Source organism: Gymnoscopelus braueri (assembly GCF_963280865.1).
Source record: "Gymnoscopelus braueri genome assembly, chromosome: 10".
Classification (NCBI taxonomy): domain Eukaryota; kingdom Metazoa; phylum Chordata; class Actinopteri; order Myctophiformes; family Myctophidae; genus Gymnoscopelus; species Gymnoscopelus braueri.
This window is the reverse complement of record NC_137611.1, coordinates 55,351,314-55,373,946: the sequence shown is the minus strand read 5'-3', so window position 1 is coordinate 55,373,946 and position 22,633 is coordinate 55,351,314. Positions and strand designations below refer to the sequence as shown.

The 22,633-nt window shown below is 40.4% G+C and overlaps 1 protein-coding gene across 1 annotated transcript; it reads left to right on the top strand.

The window, feature by feature from the left end:
• Nucleotides 1-396: 396 nt before the first annotated feature.
• Nucleotides 397-21,899, top strand: LOC308093315 (uncharacterized protein). The gene is made up of 7 exons (XM_080439648.1): nt 397-626; nt 12,297-12,473; nt 13,040-13,263; nt 14,247-14,398; nt 16,137-16,266; nt 17,816-17,979; nt 21,263-21,899. The coding sequence occupies exons 1-6, from the start codon at nt 455-457 to the stop codon at nt 17,966-17,968; spliced, it is 1,008 nt and encodes a 335-aa protein (XP_080295774.1). The 5' UTR covers nt 397-454; the 3' UTR covers nt 17,969-17,979; nt 21,263-21,899.
• Nucleotides 21,900-22,633: the final 734 nt, after the last annotated feature.

The following is a 22,633-nucleotide window of genomic DNA, read 5'->3' as shown; positions in this document are numbered from 1 at the left end:
AAGCTCACAGCGCGTCACTTCGTGCCGCGCTGCGAGCTAAGTACATCTGCTATTTTTGAAAAGTTTTGAAAAATATTGAAAATGTTTGGAAAATAATTGTGATAGTTTTTTAACATAAATCTTCTCTTCTGGGGATCCCTGGCACAAAACATTTTCAGATGGGGGTCTGCGGCTAATTATATATTGGGATAAGTACTGCAGTAATTTATTATGTTTTGTTAGAATAATTATTAATTTATAGCTCTATATTGTAATGTTTGTTCAGTAACAGGGGTTTCCCTTTCTCTCCAGCTCTTTTATTTGCCACTAGTCTTTTATTTTGAAAAGACAAGGAAACCACACTCCGGAACTCATCATTATTTTCGCCTTGCCGAAGTGAAACGATGCTGTTGTAGTTTGTGGGCGTGTGTTTCTGTGTTTATGAAACATTAGTAAGGTTTATTAGAACGTCATAATGTCCGCTAAGATGCACATGTTGAAGGTGGTGGTCAGCGAGAGGCTGACGCAGGTGGCCGAGGAGATCTGTTCCCTGGTGGAGAAGATCCTACTGGAATATGAACAAGATCTATACCGATCAATCGCTCCACAGATGGACGTGGACCCTCTGCACTTACACACTACATCAGGTTAGTATGGACTATGGGTCGTTCTATTTGGTTGTGTCTCTGTGAAATGTCTACATTGATTCGTTATGCATGTATTTGTTGTTTATTTTTTACTGACATAATCAATTTGTGATCCATGTCCCATAAGCTATAAAGAAAACATCATATGGATGCGATTGGGACGTATAATCAGTGTTGTAGCTAGCTCCATAAAGAACCCCTCACTCCGCTATACAGCTCCGAGATGAGGTTCTATGTCGTTCTCATCCAGAATCGGGTGAACGTCCGCCAAGGCTCCGCTGTTTACCCTTTTGTATACATCGTATCCCAAAACTAATGGTAGATTCCAAACCACACGGATGTTTAAGGTTTGGTTCGGAGCATAATATTTTAGGTCCGGAGCGAAACTACCCGTTTAAATCGCTTATTTAGTCAGCCTGTGGCCATGTTTCCCATAGATATATATATCTATGATGTTTCCCATTCAACCCGGAAACCCCCCCCTACGTCCGCTGCCAGTACTGCTCCCGGTTTGGCTACAATGGGAAACATGGCCACAGGCTGACTAAATAAGCCATTTAAACGGGTAGTTTCGCTCCGGACCTAAAATATTATGCTCCGAACCAAACCTTAAACATCCGTGTGGTTTGGAATCTACCATTAGTTTTGGGATACGATGTATACAAAAGGGTAAACAGCGGAGCCTTGGCGGACGTTCACCCGATTCTGGATGAGAACGACATAGAACCTCATCTCGGAGCTGTATAGCGGAGTGAGAGGTTCTTTATGGAGCTAGCTATGTTGTAGCCTGAATATAGTTGTCTATAATAAAATAAAATAATGTATAAATAAAATAAATTGGCTATAAAGACAAGGGGAAAAAAACTATTACGATATTATAGAAGAAGAAGAAAAAATAGTTCAATTTAACTCAGGATTTGCCTCTTTTTGTGTTCAAGAATTGTATACATTCTCTGAAAGTCCTTTTCAATGTCGTCAACCCCCATTAATAATCAGTCATGAACAAAGGAGGACTCCTGGATTTGGGAGAATCCAGGAGAAACTCCCAAATTCATAAGCTTTTTTGAAATCTTTAGGGACCCGTCCCTGTATGATGGAGAGGTTTATTATGTGGGTAATGATTGGAGCAATGGAGGCGGCTGAGTCTTTTAGAAATTTGGCGGGGATATTGTCGAGGCCTGTGGCTTTGTGTTGATGAAGAGCACTCAATTTTTTAAACACCTCTTCTCTTTTCACAGGGGAGAGTTTAAAATCATCTTTGCGTACACCCTGTTTTTCGTAAAATGAGTCAACATACTCTTCACCATAGCACCCAGAGTGAGGGGGTAGTTTTTCAACCAAATCTGAGGTTATGGTCGTGAAGAATATGTTGAGGATTTTACTCACTTCATGTTTGGATGTGATGAGTGTCATTCACCTTGAGGCTTATGTTTGTAAACCTGGTTTTCAATTTCTTGCTGCAGCCTAGTAGGTTGCTGAATAGCTTCCAAAGCTCTCTTGGTTTGCTTTTATTTTCCTCAATTTTGTCATCGAGGAAGCTTTTTTCTGCTAATAGGAGCATGCCATTAACCTTGTTGCTTAGCTTGTTTCTTTCTTTTTCAAGTTTAGCTACGTGGGATTCGAGACCTTTGTTAAAACACTTGGCGAGTTTGATCCTACCTTTATGAAGCTCAGAACACTTTTTGTTTCTGACTTTCATGGCAGTAAGGATGTCCGAATTCATCCATGGTACCGAGCGGGTTTTGACCCTGATGGTTTTCATGGGAGCCACACTGTCCAAAATTTGAATGAATTTGGTTTTGAAACCAAGCCAAGATTCGTCTACCTGTGTGCTGTTTAGTACGTCGGACCAGTCCTGTTCCTCTAGCCTGTGATCTAAGTCCTCACTCTTATAGTTTTTGAGGTCTCTGATCGTGACTGATTTGTGGTAACCGGTCTTAGGTTTACGTTTCTTTCTGGTGCAGAAGATCATGTTATGATCAGATATGCCACAGGTAGAAACACCACTATTGAGGATTTTGTCCTTGTCCGTTGTTAGAATGAGATCTATGGTAGTTTGAGTGGAAACACACAGCCTTGTGGGTAGGGATGGGTATTGGCAACAATCTCACGTCACGATACTTGGGTCACGATACGATTATATTGCGATACGCATCACGATACTTGGGTCGTATCACAATATATTGCGATACGATACATATTGCGATATATTGCGATATTCTACAGAATTTACAAATTTGTTTTTGTAGAGCTGAAAATGTGCCGTGTACCACCTGGCACCTGCCCTGGGGAGTCTAATAACATGAATGAATTGTACATCACAATCACATTATATATATTGATAACTCAATGGACAAATTGAGTCAAAACCATTTTGATTTCTTTCAAACTTTCCACTTTCATTTATTGAACAGTATGCAAAATTGCAAATTTGCACTTACTGAAGTACCTGAAGTCCTGAACAGTGAACAACACACTGACTGAATGAATGTAGCTGCCAACTTCCAAGCCTGCCATATCAATAACAAAATAAAGTGCACTGCAGTCAGTGCACTGCACACACTCACTATCTGGACTCTGGAGTGTCTGCAGTCATTAATACAAAAATAAAGTGCACTGTAGTGTACTGACACTGCAGCCATAATCAATACAAAAAAATATGTGCACTGACTGCACACTCACTGACTGTCTGCACTCTGCAGTCATTAATACAAAAACAAAGTGCACTGCACAGTGCACACACTGCAGTAAATACAAAAATAAAGTGCACTCTGCACTGTGAGTGACTGCACACTGCAGTCAAGTCATTGATTAATAAAAATAATAAAGTGCACTGCACAGCACATGTGCGTTCATTGTGCAAAAAGTTATTCTTATTGTTCTGTAACAAGTATTCTCGAATCTCACATGTAAATCAAATGTATGTAGAGAGAAATAAATGGCACAGGCATATGCATACATATTCTATTCTGTCACTAAGCACTAGTCTAGTAAGCACACACACATAGAACTTCAAATGTATAAAAAAGTAGTGAAAACAATTTGTGCATTATATGAACAAAATCAATAAAACTGTCACGACAGTGACGACACTGAGGCAGTGAGGTAGTAAGTAATAAGTATGCTATAAAATAAACAAATTAAAGCAATGTAACCATGACCATGTAGTAGTGGTCTCACTCAAAAGATGTTTGTCCATTATACTTTGTTTGATATGAACTCTTGTGGAACTTACATACAACTATCCAACTTTCTTGGAGCTGGGTAACTTTGGGGCTATTCAATGTGGAAAACCTGAACTCGCATACAGTACACATGGATGATTGTAGTCATGGTACAATAGCAGGCCTGGCCTACTTTGTCTACAGATTTTTATTCAGGAAGAGAATTTCATCAAGATGTTCTGAGGTAAGCAGACTCCTCTGTGCTGTGATAATATCACCTGCGGTAGAGAAAACTCTCTCTGAGCCGACGCTTGTACCTGGGATACACATGTACATCTTTGCAAGGTGTGACAAGAGTGGATACTCCCTCTGATGCTCCTTCCACCAGTCCAGTGGATTGGTTGGTGCTCCTTCAACTCCTTTAATTGGCAAGGGGGGCGCCTCCATGTATCTTGCCATCTCCTCTGCTGCCTGGTCCTGTGTGGATTTCAGCTTCTTTGCAGGAGCAGTAGCATATGCTTCACCAAGTAGGTCAGCTAGATTGCAGTAACCTCTCTTGGCTGGGGCTGCAGCGATGGCATTCTGCACACGCACAGGAGCTTCTTCATTGCCCCCCTCCTCCTCCTCCTCCTCCTCCACCTCAGCCTCTCCTGTCGCCACTCCAGTCTCTCTCTGCTGAAAAACAGCAATACACACACACACACACCATATTAAATTAGCTTTTTAACTGTGAATTAGTGAATCAGTAACAATTTTGAGCCCCAAAAATGCAATACTGCAACATTACATTATGTAACATGGATGTCAATGTTTTAATAACTATAAATATTTTTACTATCATTCTGTTTTTAGGCTTTTTAAACTTTCACATTTAAATCTTTTACATTTATCTATGAATTTATGTATGCCTTTTAACCATTTTAAAACCAAAATATTTGTATTGATGATTGTATTGGACTAACTTTAACCTTGTTTCTATGTCAAGTGAAAATGGTAGTTACTTTAAAAGAAAATTGTATTGACTACAAACTTTACAAAGCAGTCCGTTTAATAGCATACAGTAGCTAGCTAGCTTTGGTAGTTTTAACTTACCCGAAATGCGTCCTGGCTCCTTGCAGCTTCTGTGATGACTCTCTCATAGACGTCCTGGCGTTCATCATCAGAAAGGAAGGGCATAAACTTAAACCTTGGATCGATAGCTGTGGCCATGTAGAGACTCTCCTTCTGCTGGTCTTGGTACCTCTTCTTAAGATCCGTGCATATGGCATTTTTTATATCCCTTGTTATGGGAGAATCAGTGGGGTTCACTCGTACATCATGAATCAGCTGTGCATGGAGGGGTGCCAGAACTGATAGTGTTGGGCTGTCCTCCGCCGACATGACAAGTGTAGCTACCTTCATGGGCTTCATAGCGGCAACAATTTCTTCAGCAGATGTTACGTCTGACTCACTGAGGGTGCAGATCCTTCTCATTCTTCCTAACCTCTGCTGAGAGGAGGGCTGCTGTGATGGCCGGCTGCTGATACAGGAAACGCTCCAGCATGTCGTGGGCACTGTTCCATCTGGTAGCAACGTCAGTCAGCAGCTTGTGGTCGTCCAGAGCGAGCTGCTCTCGTTTTAGCTTCAGAACATGGGTGGCGTTGGCGCTGCGTCTGAAGAAGCTGGTTATACGTCTCACTCTCCCCAGCAAGCGTGCGACTGTTGGGAGCTTCAGTGCGCACTGTGCAGCTAGATTCAGGGTGTGAGCAAAACATTTAACGTGCAACAAACCGGCCATCTGCGCTGCGTTGGTCATGTTGGACGCATTATCTGTGACGATGACTGGGTCCTTTTCTTCTATGCCCCATTCCTTCATTGCTTCTTTAAGTAACTCAGCGATATTAGGGCCGGTATGTCTCTCGACCATTACCCTCGTCTGCAAAACGTGTGAAACCAGCTTCCAGTCCTTGGAGATGTGGTGGGACGTAATCGTAACGTACGATTGGACGGCTCGTGATGTCCACCCGTCACACGTTAATGCCACTCTCTCTGCAGAGCTCAGAGATGTTTTCACTTTAATCTTCACCGCATCGTACATGTCAGGTACGGCTTCCTCCGTCATATGTTTGCGAGTCGGGATCGCATAGCGGGGATCCAAAGTATTCACCATGAGCCTGAATCCGCGGTTTTCAACGACGCTGTAAGGCCGCAGATCTTTACAAATGAAATGCACAATTGACTCTGTAATCTTCTGTGCACGAAAGGAGCCAGGTGGAAGAATGTTGGATCCATCCAGCGTAGTCTGCTTTGGGTCCTTACGTTTCGCTGGCTGTAGTGGTTGTCTTGATACATCAGAGTGGTGTCGTTTTAAGTGAGATCTCAAGTTGGTCGTGTTTCCTGAATATTTCACCGCAGTTTCACAAAGCTTGCAGACCACGTTACTTTTGTCCAAGTCCTTGCTTCCTCCTTTTTCTTTGAAACCAAAGTGCACCCAAACATCAGCTTTAAAAGCTGAAGGCGCTGATCTTAAGTTGTTGTTGTTTTCGTTCTCGTTCGCCGCCATGTTGTCTTTGTCTCCTACTGATGACGATGATGAAGAGTCCTCACTGAATGGGAAGGAGAACTAGCGAGTGCGACATCTAGAGGCAGCGGAGTGTCAGGAGTCAGGACTGTATTCAGTCACTGCACTTCTACCATGGTTTCTATGCATGGAGACTAGATAACAAACAAACAAACTGGCTGCTATAACAACATGGAACAGCCTTTCTTTCCCCCTGCGGTTGAAAAATCATGAACATTTGTGAAAATCCTTTTTCCAAAAAAAGATCAACAAAAAAAAATCTAAAAATATTTAAATTTTTTATTTATTTTCGCAAAAATGATCGCGATACGGCGGCCCGAGTATCGATACAGTATCGGGAAATAAAATATCGCGATATATCGCCATATCGATAAAATCGCCTATCTCTACTTGTGGGCTGAGTGATCAGCTGGTGGAATGAGTGCCGATGACAAAACCCCTTGAATGACTTATACACTGACGCTTCCTTACGGAGCATGTCTGTGTTAAAGTCACCAAGAAGTATCGTCTCCGCACATTCCACCTTAGCTAAACACTCCTCAAGTCTTTCATAGAAATTTGATTTGAAAATTTCATTGGAGGATAAACCCCTTGAGATGCAGCATCTCGTCTTCCAGGGGGTCCTCAGGCACAACACACAAACACTGACACAAAACAATCACATAACATACAACAACAACAAAACATACACATAAGGGCTCTCACACCATCCCAGACCAGTCTACATCTGTTATGCCATAATAAAAATAATAATAATAAAAATGAAAAAATTAAATAATAATAAAACAATCAATTATGAAATCAAATTCAACAAGAATACATGGCAACATATGTCATCTCCAGTCCGAAGTCAAAACCCATAACCCCCCAAGCCGACTCCGTGAACCCCGATTGTCCTTCCGCTAAGCCAACTTTATGAATTTAAAAGCAAGAACAGTTAGATTCTAGGGAATCAAGCAGAGATATTTTGAAAACAGAAAATGAAATAATTGATCTAAGTAAAGTGGATAAATTGTTCCAATCAGAAGGTGCTTTAAACTTAAAAGAACGTCTCCCAATTTCTTTGTTTATACCGACAGGTACCTCAAAAACAGGTTGTTGTGTATGTCTTAATGGGTATCTTGAACTGAACGGACGTAAAAGCTCTTTCAAATAAGAAGGATAATTAAAGTAAATACATTTAAAAACAAAAAGCAACCAATGAAAATGTCTCCTATCATGAGGAGATAACCAGTTTAACGTATCATACAGAACACAGTGATGTGTACTGTAAGGACACCGGAGTACAAATCTACATATATTATTGTAAACTACATTTAACGAATGAAGATGTGTCTCAGAGGTGTTCTGATAAATGATGTCACAATAGTCAATGATAGGAAGTAGAAGCTGCTGAACAATATGTTTTCTTATTTGAAAAGTAAAACAGTTTATTGATCTATACATTAATCTGAGACCATTATTTACTTTACTCTTTAAGAGAATCGATATGGGGCTTAAAAGAAAATTCCGAATCTAACCAAAGGCCTAAGTATTTGAATGTTTCCACTGTTTTAAGGGGAGAGCCATCTGTAAAAAAAATAGATAATTCAGAGGATGTACGATTAAGAAAATACCGAGTACCAAACACCATGCTGCACGACTTCTGCTTGTTTAATATAAGATTATTATTTAAAAGCCATTTTTGAACCAGATTGAATTCCGTTTGCAAGGAGCTTTGAATTTTGGATATATCACAATCAGATGTATAAATAGCTGTGTCATCAGCATATAACTGTATGGAGCAATTTGTACATATTTTGGGAAGATCATTAATGAAAATGGAAAAAAGTAAAGGACCTAAGATTGATCCTTGTGGTACACCCTTTTCCATCACCAAGAAATCCGATTTAACATCATTAAAAGAAACACACTGACGACGATTATGAAGGTAGGAACTAAACCAAAGTAATGCCTGTCGAGAAAGGCCAAAATCATAAAGTTTATCCAAAAGAAGATAATGATCAACTAAATCAAAAGCCTTAGATAAATCAATAAAAATAGAACCTAATAATTTACTCTTATCTAAGGCGGAGTATACATCATCCGAAAATCAGTCTGGTTAGGAGGTCTGTATATGGTACCGACTAGCACAGGTTTGGCATTTTTTAAAATGATCTCGACCCACACAGCTTCAATGGCTGCATCCTTCAGGTCTTCGCGAAGGATGCAGTCATTGTCATTATGTACATACATGCATACACCACCCCCATTTCTCCCATTAATGCTCCTATCATTTCTGAAGAGTTTGTAGTTTTCCCTTATCGTATGAGTCCCTTATCGTATGATCAAGTTTAGTTTCAGAGACAGTTAAAATGTCAACCTTACCATCATAAAACATCTGCCTGATTTGTGTTAGCTTGTTTCCTACAAGGGAATTCACATTGAGGTGGATCATGTGCAAGCCTACACCGAACGATTTGATCATATGATCAATGGAGAGATGTTTGTCCACTGATAGATCAAGTTGAGGAGCAGTATCGGGGGGGGGGGGTGTTGTGGTGTTAGCGTCCATCAAAGCATCTGTTCCGTCGTAGGCAACCAGCTCTGGGGGTTCGGGGGGAAGGGTGGGGGGTTGTGGGGGATGGGTCGCGGGGGACCCAGCACGGCCTCTGCTCGGACGCTGGCCGTGGAAGGAACCGTAGGTTGAAAACGGTGCTTCAGGGCCTCTGCTCCGGTGAAAACAGCTAGGTGACTCCTTGGCTCCGCGTCCTCGGCTACGCTGCGTCTCCCGGTTGATCGCTGTGGTACGTCGGTGCAAGCGTCCTCGTCGACGGCTGCGGTGGAATCAACGTGGGTGTTTCGGTTGATCATCGGGGTTTATTCGCCTAGTTGAGTTGGCGGGGAGCCATCGGTGTTGTCGACGTAGCTAGCTTTGGTAGCAACGTTAGCTCCAGTGATCCGGAAGTTCTTTGTTGCAGTTTGGCTTTGTTGTTCCCCGTTGCTAATGGCAACGTTAGCCTCAGCTGCTAGCCTGTTAGCTTCAGCCGTAATCCGAGCGGATTGCCTTGTGGTTACTGGGCCAGGGTTTGTGGCAACGTCTCCGGAAAGTAGTAGTATTATGCAGAAACAAGTCTTGCGATTAAATCTACCATTCAGGGGTTTGTTTCTTCGCTTCGGGTTGGCTGTGAGGATCGAGTGAATCGATGCAGTGCCGTAGCCTGGATGTTTCTTCTCGGATCCAGTAGCTAGGTAGAAGTCACTGTGTGATTCCACCTTTTCTTTCTCGTACAATTCCTTATCCCTCTGGTGTACAATCCATGCGGAGTTGAGGTAGGAATCCATAATCCACAGGATGAGAATAAGGAAAATGACGGGGGGATGCAGTTGGGTTCTCCTCAGAAAGACTAGCCTTTTTGTTTTGAACAAATTAGACCCTGGCAACTACCGCCCTATTTCTATTCTTAGCTCCATCTCGAAAGTCATGGAAAAAATAGTCTATGAACAGGTCGATAAGTATCTTGCCGAGAAAAATCTAATCTACAAATTCCAATCTGGTTTCAGAACAAACCACTCCACTGACACATGCCTTCTCTATTTGAACGACTCTATCAAACAAGATATCGACAAGAGCAAATATTGCGGCATGGTCATGCTGGACCTCCAGAAGGCCTTTGACACCGTTAATCACCCAATTATGATCAATAAGCTCAAAGCAATAGGTTTTGATGATACGTCAGTGAACTGGATGAGATCCTACCTGGAAGGGAGGGAGCAAGTGGTGGAAGTAAACGGCACCCAGTCCCCCCCCCTCCCTGTGACTTGTGGTGTCCCACAAGGAAGTATACTAGGACCTTTACCGTTCCTGATAAATGTGAATGACATGTCATCAGCCTGCGACTGCAAACTGTTCCTGTTCGCAGATGACTCGGCCCTGCTAGTCTCGGACAGGGACAGGCTGCAGGTTGAGAACTCTCAGCTCCGAACTCAACAAGATCTGCATCTGGCTCTCTGACAACAAACTTTCATTACACCTGGGTAAAACTGAATCCATCCTCTTTGGGTCCAGTCCTAACCTTAGCAAGGCAGAGAGTTTCACGATCAAAGTGGGTGATGATGTCATCAAAAGAGAGGATGAAATTACTAGGGCTGTGAATCGTCTGCTATCTCACAAATCGATTCGATTCCGATTCTTGGGGTCACGATTCCGATTTTTATCGATCTTTTCAAAACGAACAATTCTCGATTCAAAAGCGTTTTTTTCCGATTCAGACGATTTTCAATTCAAAACGATTCTCGATTCAAAACATAGGATTTCAGGATCTACTCCAATCTGTGGTCATGAGAACAGAGTACATTTATGTAGCTTTTATAATTTTAAAGGTTTTTATCAACTGATAATAATGTAAACACACAAAGGTAAATCCAAGATATATATATATATATATATATTTATTTATTTTTTTGAAAATTGATTTTTTTTAAATGAGAATCGATTCTGAATCGTCCAACAGTAGAATCGCGATTCGTATTCGAATCGATTTTTTCCGACACCCCTAGAAATTACCTACCTGGGCTCCATCTTGGAGGCAAACCTCTCTGGTAACAAAAAAGCCGGAAAAGTGATCAAAAATGTCAACCAAACAACACGCTATTTGTGGAGGATTGATCGTCTAGTCAGTAAGAATACTCTGAAGATTCTTGCTGGGGCCCTCATTCAAGGTCATTATGATTATGCATGCACTTCATGGTATCACAACACCTCCAAGGCCTTAAAAACAAGGCTCCAAACATCCCAAAACAAACTTGTAAGGCTACTTCTTGGCCTCAATCACAAAACCCATCTAACCCCTGCTCATTTTGCTAGGATTGGATGGCTTAGGGTTGAGGACAGAGTACAGCAACTTGCTATGGGCCTGGTCTTCAAGATACACCACAACATTGGGATCCCCCTGTATTTGTCAAAATACTTCCAAAATGTTAATGAAGTCCATGATCATAACACCAGAGGCAGCTCCACAAATCATGTTCAACCCAGATTTGGCTCAACTAAGGGAATGAACTCGTTCTCATGCTATTCATCAAAAATGTGGAATGCCCTACCAAAAGGAGTAAAGGAGTGTAAAACCCTACTCACTTTCAAAACTGCCCTAAAGATACACCTTCAGGAGGCTGCAATTCGAAAATGGCCCCTGTCTAAGTCTTAACCTACCCCCCCCTACCCCTCCTTCATTTTCCTCTTTTGTATATATATATATATTTATTTTTTTTCTCTCTTCATACCAGTAACCTGAAAGCTGATTGTATGACATTCTGTATAGTAGTGTGTATATCTGTCTGCCTCTTATATGACATCATGCTTTGTGTGCATGGGGTTCTCATCTTAAACAAGCTTAGTGCTTAATGAGAGTTCCAGTTTAGTAGACCTTGTATTGTGAATTTGTACTTCCATGTACTGTTATGTACTGTCATGTACTATTCTCATGTCTTACTAAATAAACTACATCAATCAATCAATAGGCTATAGGATATATATAGACTCAATGTGCTGAGTCAGCTGCTGTTGTATCTTCCAGGTCTCAAAGTTTTTTTCTCTCTTCATACCAGTAACCTGAAAGCTGATTGTATGACATTCTGTATAGTAGTGTGTATATCTGTCTGCCTCTTATATGACATCATGCTTTGTGTGCATGGGGTTCTCATCTTAAACAAGCTTAGTGCTTAATGAGAGTTCCAGTTTAGTAGACCTTGTATTGTGAATTTGTACTTCCATGTACTGTTATGTACTGTCATGTACTATTCTCATGTCTTACTAAATAAACTACATCAATCAATCAATAGGCTATAGGATATATATAGACTCAATGTGCTGAGTCAGCTTCTGTTGTATCTTCCAGGTCTCAAAGTTTGTTCAACCTGTTTGTGTTTTTGTTGTTTATGTCATTGTTGATTGTGTCTCCTCCATAGACGTGTCGCTACAGCGTTTCGCGGGGGGGCTGGTTGTAGTAGAATCATGTGACTATTCACCCAAAGAAAACCACAACATCAGTGACCCAGAAGAAGCGCTCCCCAGACCAGAACCATCCATTAAAGAGGAACAGGAGGATGAAGAGAGTGCTGGGTTTGAAGACTCTGATCCTCAGGGTAGGACTGTACAATATACCTTTTTTCACTGACGAAAACTAAATATATGATGACTATAACATAGACTAAATATATAGACAATTTTGTCAACAAATAAAAACTAGACTAAAATGAAAAATAGAAGAGATCCAGTAGAACATTTTATGTTTGGTTGTGCTTGGGTGTTGTGCTCTGAAAATAGCAGATCTACAAGCTCACAACCCGTCGCAATGCGAGCTTGTAGATCTGCTATTTTCAGCATGCAACCAAGTGTAAAATCTGCCATTACGACGCCATCAAGGCCTGCCTTTTTTCCTGACAAAATCAACTGTAGATGGACTGATTTTATGTTTTTCATTTGTTTTGTTTTTCTTATGATATGTAGTCGACTAAAGCTAGACTAAAACCAAAACTTTTCAGATGACAAAAATATAACTAAAACTAAATGAAATTGTATTCAAAAGACTATGACTAAACTAAATAAGAATTTGCTGTCAAAATTAACACTGATTGCAATATATTGCACAAAAAGAAAACAAAAACACCCATAAACATCATCATGTCGTTGTTTTTCCAATATGTTTCAGCTCCGCCTCAGAGACATGAGAAGGACACAGAGGTCATTGAGTTCATCTACAGTCCTGTCTGTAAGAGCGAACAGCTGAACACGGAGCCCGTGTCTCTCTCCGACACAGAGACACAATACACCACGCCGCCACCGGAGGACGCTGTTCCCTGTACCTCTACGGAGCCCTGCGGTGCTGCGGTTAAAGCTGTGCTCTGCCTCGACAGATTGACCAGCACTCAAACAGTTAGGTTTTTTTCTCTCCGTCTCCATTCTCTCCCTCTGCCCCTCCCAAACAGGCTGCAAACGTCATATCCGGTGGCTGTAGAAGTATTTCAGCCCCGCTTCCGCAGGCCAACTTAGCTTAGCTTATGATCGGGTTTCAGATCGTTGGTGTACACAACGACGATAACTGTTCGTCGTCCAGAGTTAAGAAAATATAACCGGAGCTCTCCGTTCATTTTTTATACCGTGTGAGAAAACGTGTTTTGCCCTATTTTGCCTAAAAATCTAAATTTTCAAGCTAAAACCGAAAACCGGAAACGGAACCCCTTAATATTCTGTTTCCGGTCAGTGGAAAGGGAACCTGATGTCGGAATGTACAGAAAACAGCGTGATCGTCTATTAAACCACAATTAAACAATAGAACGGAGATCTGCGTTCTGGCAGCCAAGTGATTAATTAAATATAACGCAGATCTGCGTCTATGGCAGTCAATGTGTTGTAGAAAAGATAATGTATAAACAAACAAAAAACACTGATGATAGTGCTGCCAAACAAGTCTATGAGGCTATTTATGAAAAATGCAACATCATTGTACAATAGGTGTAGGGGGTCCTTGCTTCATCTCTCTCTCAGCTAAGGGGTCCTCGGCCTGAAAAACATAAAAAATCTGTGCTATGTTTTATGCTTCTTTAGTTTTTTTGCTAACCTAACACTAGCCCTAACCCTCGAGGCATAGCACACTGAAGCAAGACCCTCATTCTGCTTTAAAAATATATATATTTTCAAAGATTTGCACACAGTTTCAAGATTTTTCAAAAATAGCATATCTTCACGCTCATTGTGCGGCATGTAGTGACACGCAATGAGCTTGTAGATCTGCTATTTTTTTAATAGCCAAAGTATAAAATATGGTTAAAGTGGTTAAAATGATTGTGACGCTATATTAACTAATCATGCGCACCCCTTTGAGAACCACTGATCTAACGTGTCACGCTGGTTGACAGCCCTACACGGAGGCGGAGCTTGCGGCGGGCGGCCATTGTATGGTGTGTAAGCGGTCGTTCAGCAGCCGCAGCAATCTGATGAGTCACGCCAAAATCCACGGCGACGACTGTTTGTGCAAGTGCGGCATCTGTGGCAAACAGCTGCCCACCAGGTCAGTGATAACCCACTGGGGTGCAACTTTTAATCAAACTAAGTGATTTAACCCCGGGAAAGCATCTGTCTCATTTTAGATTTCTTTGGCTATTCAAAAATAGCAGATCTACAAGCTCATAGATCTGCTATTTTTGAAAAAAATTGAAAATGTGTGCAAATCTTTGAATATATATATATATATATATATATATATATATATATATATATATATATATATATATATATATATATATATGTATTTATATGTATATATTGCGGCTGATATCATTCCCTATAAATGATCAGCCGGCAGGCTAAGCCTGGGAGAAATTAAAACTGTATGCATTAAAAATTCTAATCCAAACGAATGCTCAAGTTTAAAATGCTTTACTTTTAAATTCAGTGCACCAATTATTACAATTTACAATGAAGAAATAATGTAATAAATATGTGCAAGAAATCAAATAATTTAAACAGTGAGCAATAACAAAACACAAAAATGCGGTCAACAAAAATAAAGCTCTCCCAGCTCACCCCACCTCCATGGTCAAATCAGCCTTAGAGTGAGCAGGTGAGAGACATTACTTTGTAGACACTGAGGCCACCCCCAGCGACACTCCCACCACCTAGGTGCCAATGCGGTGCCTTCATCAATCACATACCAATAACCCACTTTAGTGCACACTTGGCTCCTACAGTAATGTGTGTGTATATATATATATATATATATATATATATATATATATATATATATATATATATATATATATATATATATATATGTATATATATATATACATATGTGTATATATATATATGTATATATATATATGTATACACACACACACACACACACACACACACACACACACACACACACACACACACACACACATTTTGGGGGTCATTGACGTGAAAAAAGTTTGAGAACAACTGATATTATAGCAACATACGTTTTTTTTTTTTTACTTTTAGGATTTAGAAGACATTTGTAGAATCCCCAGAAGCAAAGATTTGAGTTAAAATGTTCGCTTTAAAAATATATATATATTCAAAGATTTGGACACATTTTCACGATTAAAAAAAAATAGCAGATCTACAAGCTCACACTCTGTGCCGCGCTATGAGCTTTTATATCTGCTAGTTTTTGAATAGCCAAAGAAATCTAAAATGACACAGATTCTTTCCCGGTCTAAAAGGGTTAAACCAGTGGTTCTCAACCTGTGGGTCAGGACCCCCAGGGGGGTCCCCACATCATTTTGGGGGGGTCCCATGATGACAGTGAAGTGACAATTTAAGGACTTTTAAGACCTTTTTAATAGCTCAACAAAAAAAAGAGAGCGAGAAACCATTTAGACCTGAGGCCGATTCTAAAACTTCTAAATCTGAACAGTTTTCTGAAAAACATATAATATATAGCAACATCTAAATGTGACACAATGCTGTCCTGGATTGAAAGGTATGAAGACGTATAGGTTACAACAGGTCTGTCAATTATTAAAAAAATATTGATAATGAATCAATTCCTGTTTTGGGCATTTCATTATTAGGGGAAAGTTGGAGGGGGGGGGTCTAAAAATGGCAAAAATGCAAGCTCACAATGTGTCGCAATGCAACACGCTGTGAGCTTGTAAATCTAAATTACATATTTTTTTAAAGTTTGCATTGTTGCTCGCTTTGTTGTGTCTATCCTTTTGAATACTTGTATACTTGTATCTTATTATGCATTGTATGCCCTTGTTTTTCAATCTAACCAGGGAGGGTCTGTTGGAGCACCTCAAGACGCACGTGCACTGGTGTGAGTTCTGCGGGAAGACCTTCAGGAGACATGTGGACCTGTCTGTCCACAAGCGCTGTCACACCGGACAGAAACCCTTCACCTGTAGGGTAAGACAGACAGACAGGCAGGCAGGCAGGCAGGCAGACAGGAGAGACACATGTGCTGTCACACCACATTTCTGTGGTGTTTCACCACAGTCACATGTGTTGTTGTCTGTATTGCCAGTGGACTAACTTAACTGAAATAGTTCACTTTAATTTGACAATGTAACTCAATGTAAGATATGTCATAGATGAGTGAATAGGTCAGTGGTGCTCAAAGTAGGGACCAGGGACTCTCAGGGTTCCTTGAGGGGGTTCTAAATGGACCCTTACAAGTCTGTAACATTTGTACACTGTCAGAGTTGAGGGGTAGCTTTGGACGTATGAGGTTTTCCCCTTGACACAGACGTCACGTATTTGTATTAGGGCTGTCAGAGCGAATTTCGCTATTTTAAAATAATGCGAAAAAAAATGTAATGCTAAAATTGCCATTCGAAAGTAGTTTAAAAGAAATATATATATATTTTTTAGTTTAAATATATATATATTTTTATTTTATTTCCTGACCTACTTATGCGAAACAAATGCTTTCATCATGTCACGCATGATCAACAATAAAGTTTGAGTGCATGCAGTGCACACAGAAAGTTAGCGCACGGAAAACCTCCCAATGTGTCTGTGCGCCTGTGTGTGTGTGTGTGTGTGTGTGTGTTGTCTGGTCACAGCACATTGGTTCAGCGCAGAGGCAGGCAAGACTCCTCTCTTCCTTAAAGTTTCCCCCTATAAACATCACTTGAAAGTTAGGTTTTAGAAACTTTAATAATTATGACAACAGCGAAAGTTTTGATGTAACATTATCCTTCTGTAATTGCGAACGCGGAAGGAGGCGCGGCTTCGCCGCGCCTCCGACCAAGTGGAGCTTACTATGTAACCCTGCTCAGGTTGTGTGTCTGTCTGTCTGTCTGTGTGTCTGTCTGTGTGCATGCACTACCTATGTAGAGGGCGCCAGAGTGCAGGAATTTAGACAATGCTCTGATTTAAATGCAACACCACACACACACACACACACACACACACACACACACACACACATATGTTCTCTCCCCATCACAGTGAAATAACACGGATTACAAGTCCGTAAATACACAATATTTTCGAGCTGCGTTCGCTTCCAGCGTTCGCGCGTCTTACTTGTGTAGAGGAAGCTCAGCTAATCAGCTCTGCTTCTCTCTATCTGTCGCACAACAACATGCAGACAGTTGAGCTGTAGTGTAGCTCCGCCTCAGCCGATCTGCAAGACCACAACGCTTGGCTGATGCGACGCGGTGACGGCTTGTAGCTCAGCTGTGTTCTCTGCGCAACACCGTTGTACACCGAAACAAAAGCAGGCAATTGTATGTGTGCACGTGTGTTTATTTGTACTACTATACATTATTTTATATAATTATATATTATATAAAACATTTGAATATATTTGAATATTAAAAGTAATATAGCATTGAAATTCTAATGGGATTATAGAGGAGAACTGAAAGCCCTAATTTGTATTGTGACACATGTGTTTTCTTTGCTTAGTTTAGAACATGAATTATCTCATGTTTCTTTTTGCCTGCAGGTGTGTGGGAAAGGCTTCAGCTGCAAGAGGGACATGGAGCTCCACAAGGATACGCACACGGACAAGAAGCCGTACCGCTGCAGCGTGTGCGGGAAATGCTTCAGAATCGCGTCGGGTTTGATCCGACACGCTAGTGGACCGTGTAGGAAGTAGTGTTAAGTAAAGTAATTAACTCGTTACTTTTTGAGATCAGTAACTAGTAACTATAACTTGTTACTTTTTTAAAGTAACTTGGCCAACACTGCTTATAACGTTATTTGAGCGAAATATTTGTTAGTCCATTGCCATAATACTGAGAAATGCTGTTAAAATACGACCAGATCCAAGGGGAAGGCTGGACATATTCTTTGTTGTACGACATCCTCGCATGCTGAAAATGTCTGATTTACAGGCTCACAATCTGTAGCAGAAGTGATGTGTTGGGAGCTTGTACGCTATTTTCGATGACGAGAGGTTATCGAAGCAGCATCGAACATGGCTACTACATGGCACTCGACCCCCTTGTTAAGCCTTTCTTTTACACTCCTTAGTGTGCAAAAGAAATATATTTGATGGAATCTAGTAATATACTAGTAACTAGTTCAAGGTTTCTGTATTGTTACATATTGTATGGGTGTGTAGGAGTAAAATGATTTAGTTCTGGTTCCTCAGTCATTTCTATGTTTGTATACTGTAGGTGTTTTTCTCTGCAGGCTTTGTATAACCTAGTGGTTCTACAAGCAAGCACACAGTGCATGCAGTGCAGGTGGTTTCAGAGAGAAACAAGAGTTACAAGGTCCTATACATTCATTGTGAAAACATTACAGCAATTCATTGATATCAAAATTAAGAGATTCACTACTACTTTTACTTGTACTTCAAATATTTTTTAAAAGCATGTACTTGTAAGTACTTAAGTACATTTAAAAGCAATTACTTTTTTACTCTTACTTGATTACTTTTTTACTCTTACTTGAGGAACATTTTGATTGAGCTGCTTTTACTTGTAGTGGACTAAATTTGACCAGGAGTATCTGTACTCTTACCCAAGTACTGGGGTTGAGTACTTCGTCCACTTCTGGCTATGAGCTTGTATATCTGCAATTTTGTAATAGCCAAAGTATAAAGTAATGGTTATAGGCTATAGCTAATAATACTTTTAAATTTGTCATTTTATGGTCTACTCAGGCTTTTGTGAGCACCCGGACAGTTTGTAAGTTGCTTGATTCAGTATTTAGACATTTGATATTCATTTTATCAGACACGCCCCTTTCTATACAAACTCATTGTAACTTCAAACTCCATTTTAACCATTCATCAAAAACCCGTCCTTGGGTCTGGTGACTCATACTGCCCTCCCAATACGTGAGGAGGCTGTGTTTTTTTCAATTACTTTTTTCATTTATTTTTTATATAAACACGGCCCCCTTAGGCATTAGGAGGGCAGTATGAGTCACCAGAACCAAGGACGGGTGTTTTTGGTGAATCTTACATGGTTAAAACGGAGTTTGAACTTTGAAGTTACAATGGGTTTGTATAGGAAGGGGGCGTGTCTGAGAAAATGCATATCAAATATCTAAATACTGAATCAAGCAACTTAAAAACTGTCTAGGGTGTTCACAAAAGCCTGAGTCGATGATAAAATGACCCCTTTTATTTTTTTAAAAGTGAAATATCCCTTTAAGATAGTCAAAGGGCCAGTGCCCTCAATACACTCACAACTAACTACTTCTCCAAAGTGAGTGACACCTACAGCCACAATACCAGAGGGAGCGACAACGATCTGGTAGTACCACCCCAAATATAGAACAAACATGGGACAATTCTCATTCTACTGCTCTGCCGCCAAGATGTGGAATGCCCTGACAACATCCATTAAAATATGTAAATCACTGGTTTCTTTCAAAAACTGTCCTGAAAATCATCTACCAGGAGACAACAAGAGGAGATAAACGCAATTTCCCATAGAAAGGAGGTGTCATTCACTGCCTCCGTTTGTCCCTTTTCTCCTTGGTACATATAGCGTTTTTGAGCGGTGTAGCCGCTCCTATAAGTGGGTTTGGGACCCATCCGTGGTGAAGGTTTTTCTTTCCGTCGTGAAAATGTGTCTTTCGCTGTACTATGATTGGCTGATTGGTATTCAGACCCTTTGCTCAGTACTGTGATTGGCTAGCGAGACGCATGATGAAATTAATAACCTATAAATAGCACCACTATCAAAAAAAAATCTTTTTTTTTAAAGTGAGCTTCCATCACTGTGATGACCACTGTTGTTTTTAAAGGGTCTACACCATGAAAATCACTTTTTTCCTGTTTTTTTGTATGTTTTGGGGTCCCCAGTGTCTCTTGTACCCCAAAAAATGTTTATTTTTTAATTCAGTCATTCCTTCTCATTTCATGGATTTCCAGAATGGGCGTGTCTGAACAGGCGATCTCAGAATGGAAATGTTTATGATGTCACAAACATTAATGATGGCAAACCCAATGTTAAATGAAAAGTGCCCGAATCGCTCCGAAACTTTTTCTACCCCCCCTAAGTGGGGGTCTACGAACAAATACTTCGGGCTCGGATTTTGGCTCCGCCCCCCGGAAGTGGGTGAAACAGGCACCTCAAACACTTGGTGGAATTGTTCCAAATTTTTTTTTCGATTTTGTATTTTTCTTAGATGCTTATTTTTATGCAGAATTTTTCCTTTTTTTTTTTTTTTTTTTTAATAATTTTTTTTAATATTATTTTTTATTAACAGACAGAATTGCTCAGTAGCCCCCCCCTGCACAAGAGGACGTTTTGGTATTGCAGCTGAAAGTGCTGTATAAGCCAGAGACAATTGACTTGGGATGAGTATATCTGAGTGATGATTTAGGCTCAAACCTTTTGAAAAAGGTTTGAGGGACATACACCATATGATATTAAATATCAATTTTTTTTTTAAATTCATGGTGTAGCTCCTTTAAATAGCACCGCTCACTTCACACTCGGTGTGTTTTTTAGGCGGTGAAACCGCCCCTATTTGTGAGGTTTGGATATTTGCACACCAAATCCTGCGCTGTGATTGGCCAAAAATGTACCCCCCTAACCCTGCACCGTGATTGGCCAATCACAGTCTATTCAGGACTGTGATTGGCTAGTGTCACATGACACATGTGCATAGCCCTATATAAGAAACCATAACTTTCTTTCTTCCATCACTTCTTCCATCACTTCTTCCATCACTGTGATGACCACTGTGACCACACCGCCCACTTCACACTGGGTGTGATTTTATTTATTTGTTGATGACATGTATTATTGTGTTATATGCTATGTTGATGAATTGAATACATAGGACCACAATGGAAACAAGTCCCCCAGGACTTTTTTGTGTTATCCTTTTAGCCTTAACGTCTGACTGTACCACGTGCTGTTTACATTAACTAATAAACTAATAAAGTATTCAATCAACCAATCACTGACTCTGTCCTCCTCAGATACCAGAAGAGAAAGGCCACCGGGCACAGAGACCACCTGTCAGTCAAGACCATGAGCGCCGAGGCTCAAGAGAAGATCCGGAGGGCATGGAGGACCGCCCAGCGGAAACGCAGAGAGAGGATGTCAATGACATCTGTCCCACTCACACAGTGTGTGTGAGCTTGTAGATCTGCTATTTCTGCTACTTTAGACAAATACATTTGAAAATAAATGTTGTGAGTTGGGAGTTCCTCCCATAATTCCGGGTTAGTAGCACTTCCTGAGCAGGGACCAAATTAGGTTTTGAGAACCTTATGTGAAACAGAGCCGCCTAGGGGTCCCGGACCCCCTGTTGAAGACCCCTGCCGTAGTGTATATGGAAACAAATCCAGAACCTGTGTACTTTGAAAAGTATTTTTTTTTTAATACATCCGTGACCCAGGGGATACATAACGGAGTGACGTCAGGACTAGGATACTTTTATGGCATTGGTTCTCAAAGTGGGGTCTGGGGACCCCCAGGGGTCCTTGGGGAGGTTCCAGGAGGTCCCCAGCAACATTTGTTTAATATAGCATCCACGATCATTGTAACTTTATCCATATTTTATACTTTGGCTATTAACAAAAAGCAGGTATACAAGCTCACAGCGCGTCAATTTGTCACAGCGCGTCAATTTTAAAGTGGGCTGCCCCTGCAGCCCACTTTAACACGTGCACATTGAGCTTGAGTGTATAATGCATTATGCATATAATGCATAATACATATAATGCATTTATAATGCATTATATGTATTATGCATTATATGCATAACTCAGTCAGTTTAGTTATAAAAGTGTCTCTGTTATAAGTTGTATAATTATGAAAGCGTTATGAAGCCTTATAAGCGCATTAAAATGCATTTTATATACAATTCTAATGCATTATAGACCCAACCTTTAAGTAAAGTGTTACATGGGAATTAGAATGTGCTGTTCCGCTGAGCTTATAATGCATTATGACATTAAGTTGCCATACATGATTATAAGCATTTATAACATTATGAAGTCTTATAAGTGCATTATGATGCATTATAGACCCGACCTTTAAGTAAGTGTTACCGAAATATGTTACATTGCACGGTTCACTTCATTCTTGTACTCAAAAAGAACCAATAGTTTGTTCACTAAACTATACCAGGGTCTTGACTTTTTTTTATGAGTTATGCTCATGTAATCTTGTTGTTGTTTTTTTTACATTTAAAACTTGTCAAAAATTAAAGTGCATTTTCTCAACATGTAATGAATTCCTCAATTAACTTAAAATAGTAGAAATACTTCTGTGAATTTTACCTTGAATTGTGTTTGAAAATGTAGCATTTGCACGGGTCTGTATGAGTGTGATGTACAGGTATG

What these genes read in the sequence shown, in the direction of transcription:
- LOC308093315 (XM_080439648.1), top strand. Translation starts at nt 455, where the DNA reads ATGTCCGCTAAGATGCACATGTTGAAGGTGGTGGTCAGCGAGAGGCTG. An exon ending in TGAAGACTCTGATCCTCAGG is followed by an intron (nt 12,474 to 13,039) that starts GTAGGACTGTAC and finishes AATATGTTTCAG; the next exon opens with CTCCGCCTCAGAGACATGAG. An exon ending in GGCAAACAGCTGCCCACCAG is followed by an intron (nt 14,399 to 16,136) that starts GTCAGTGATAAC and finishes CAATCTAACCAG; the next exon opens with GGAGGGTCTGTTGGAGCACC.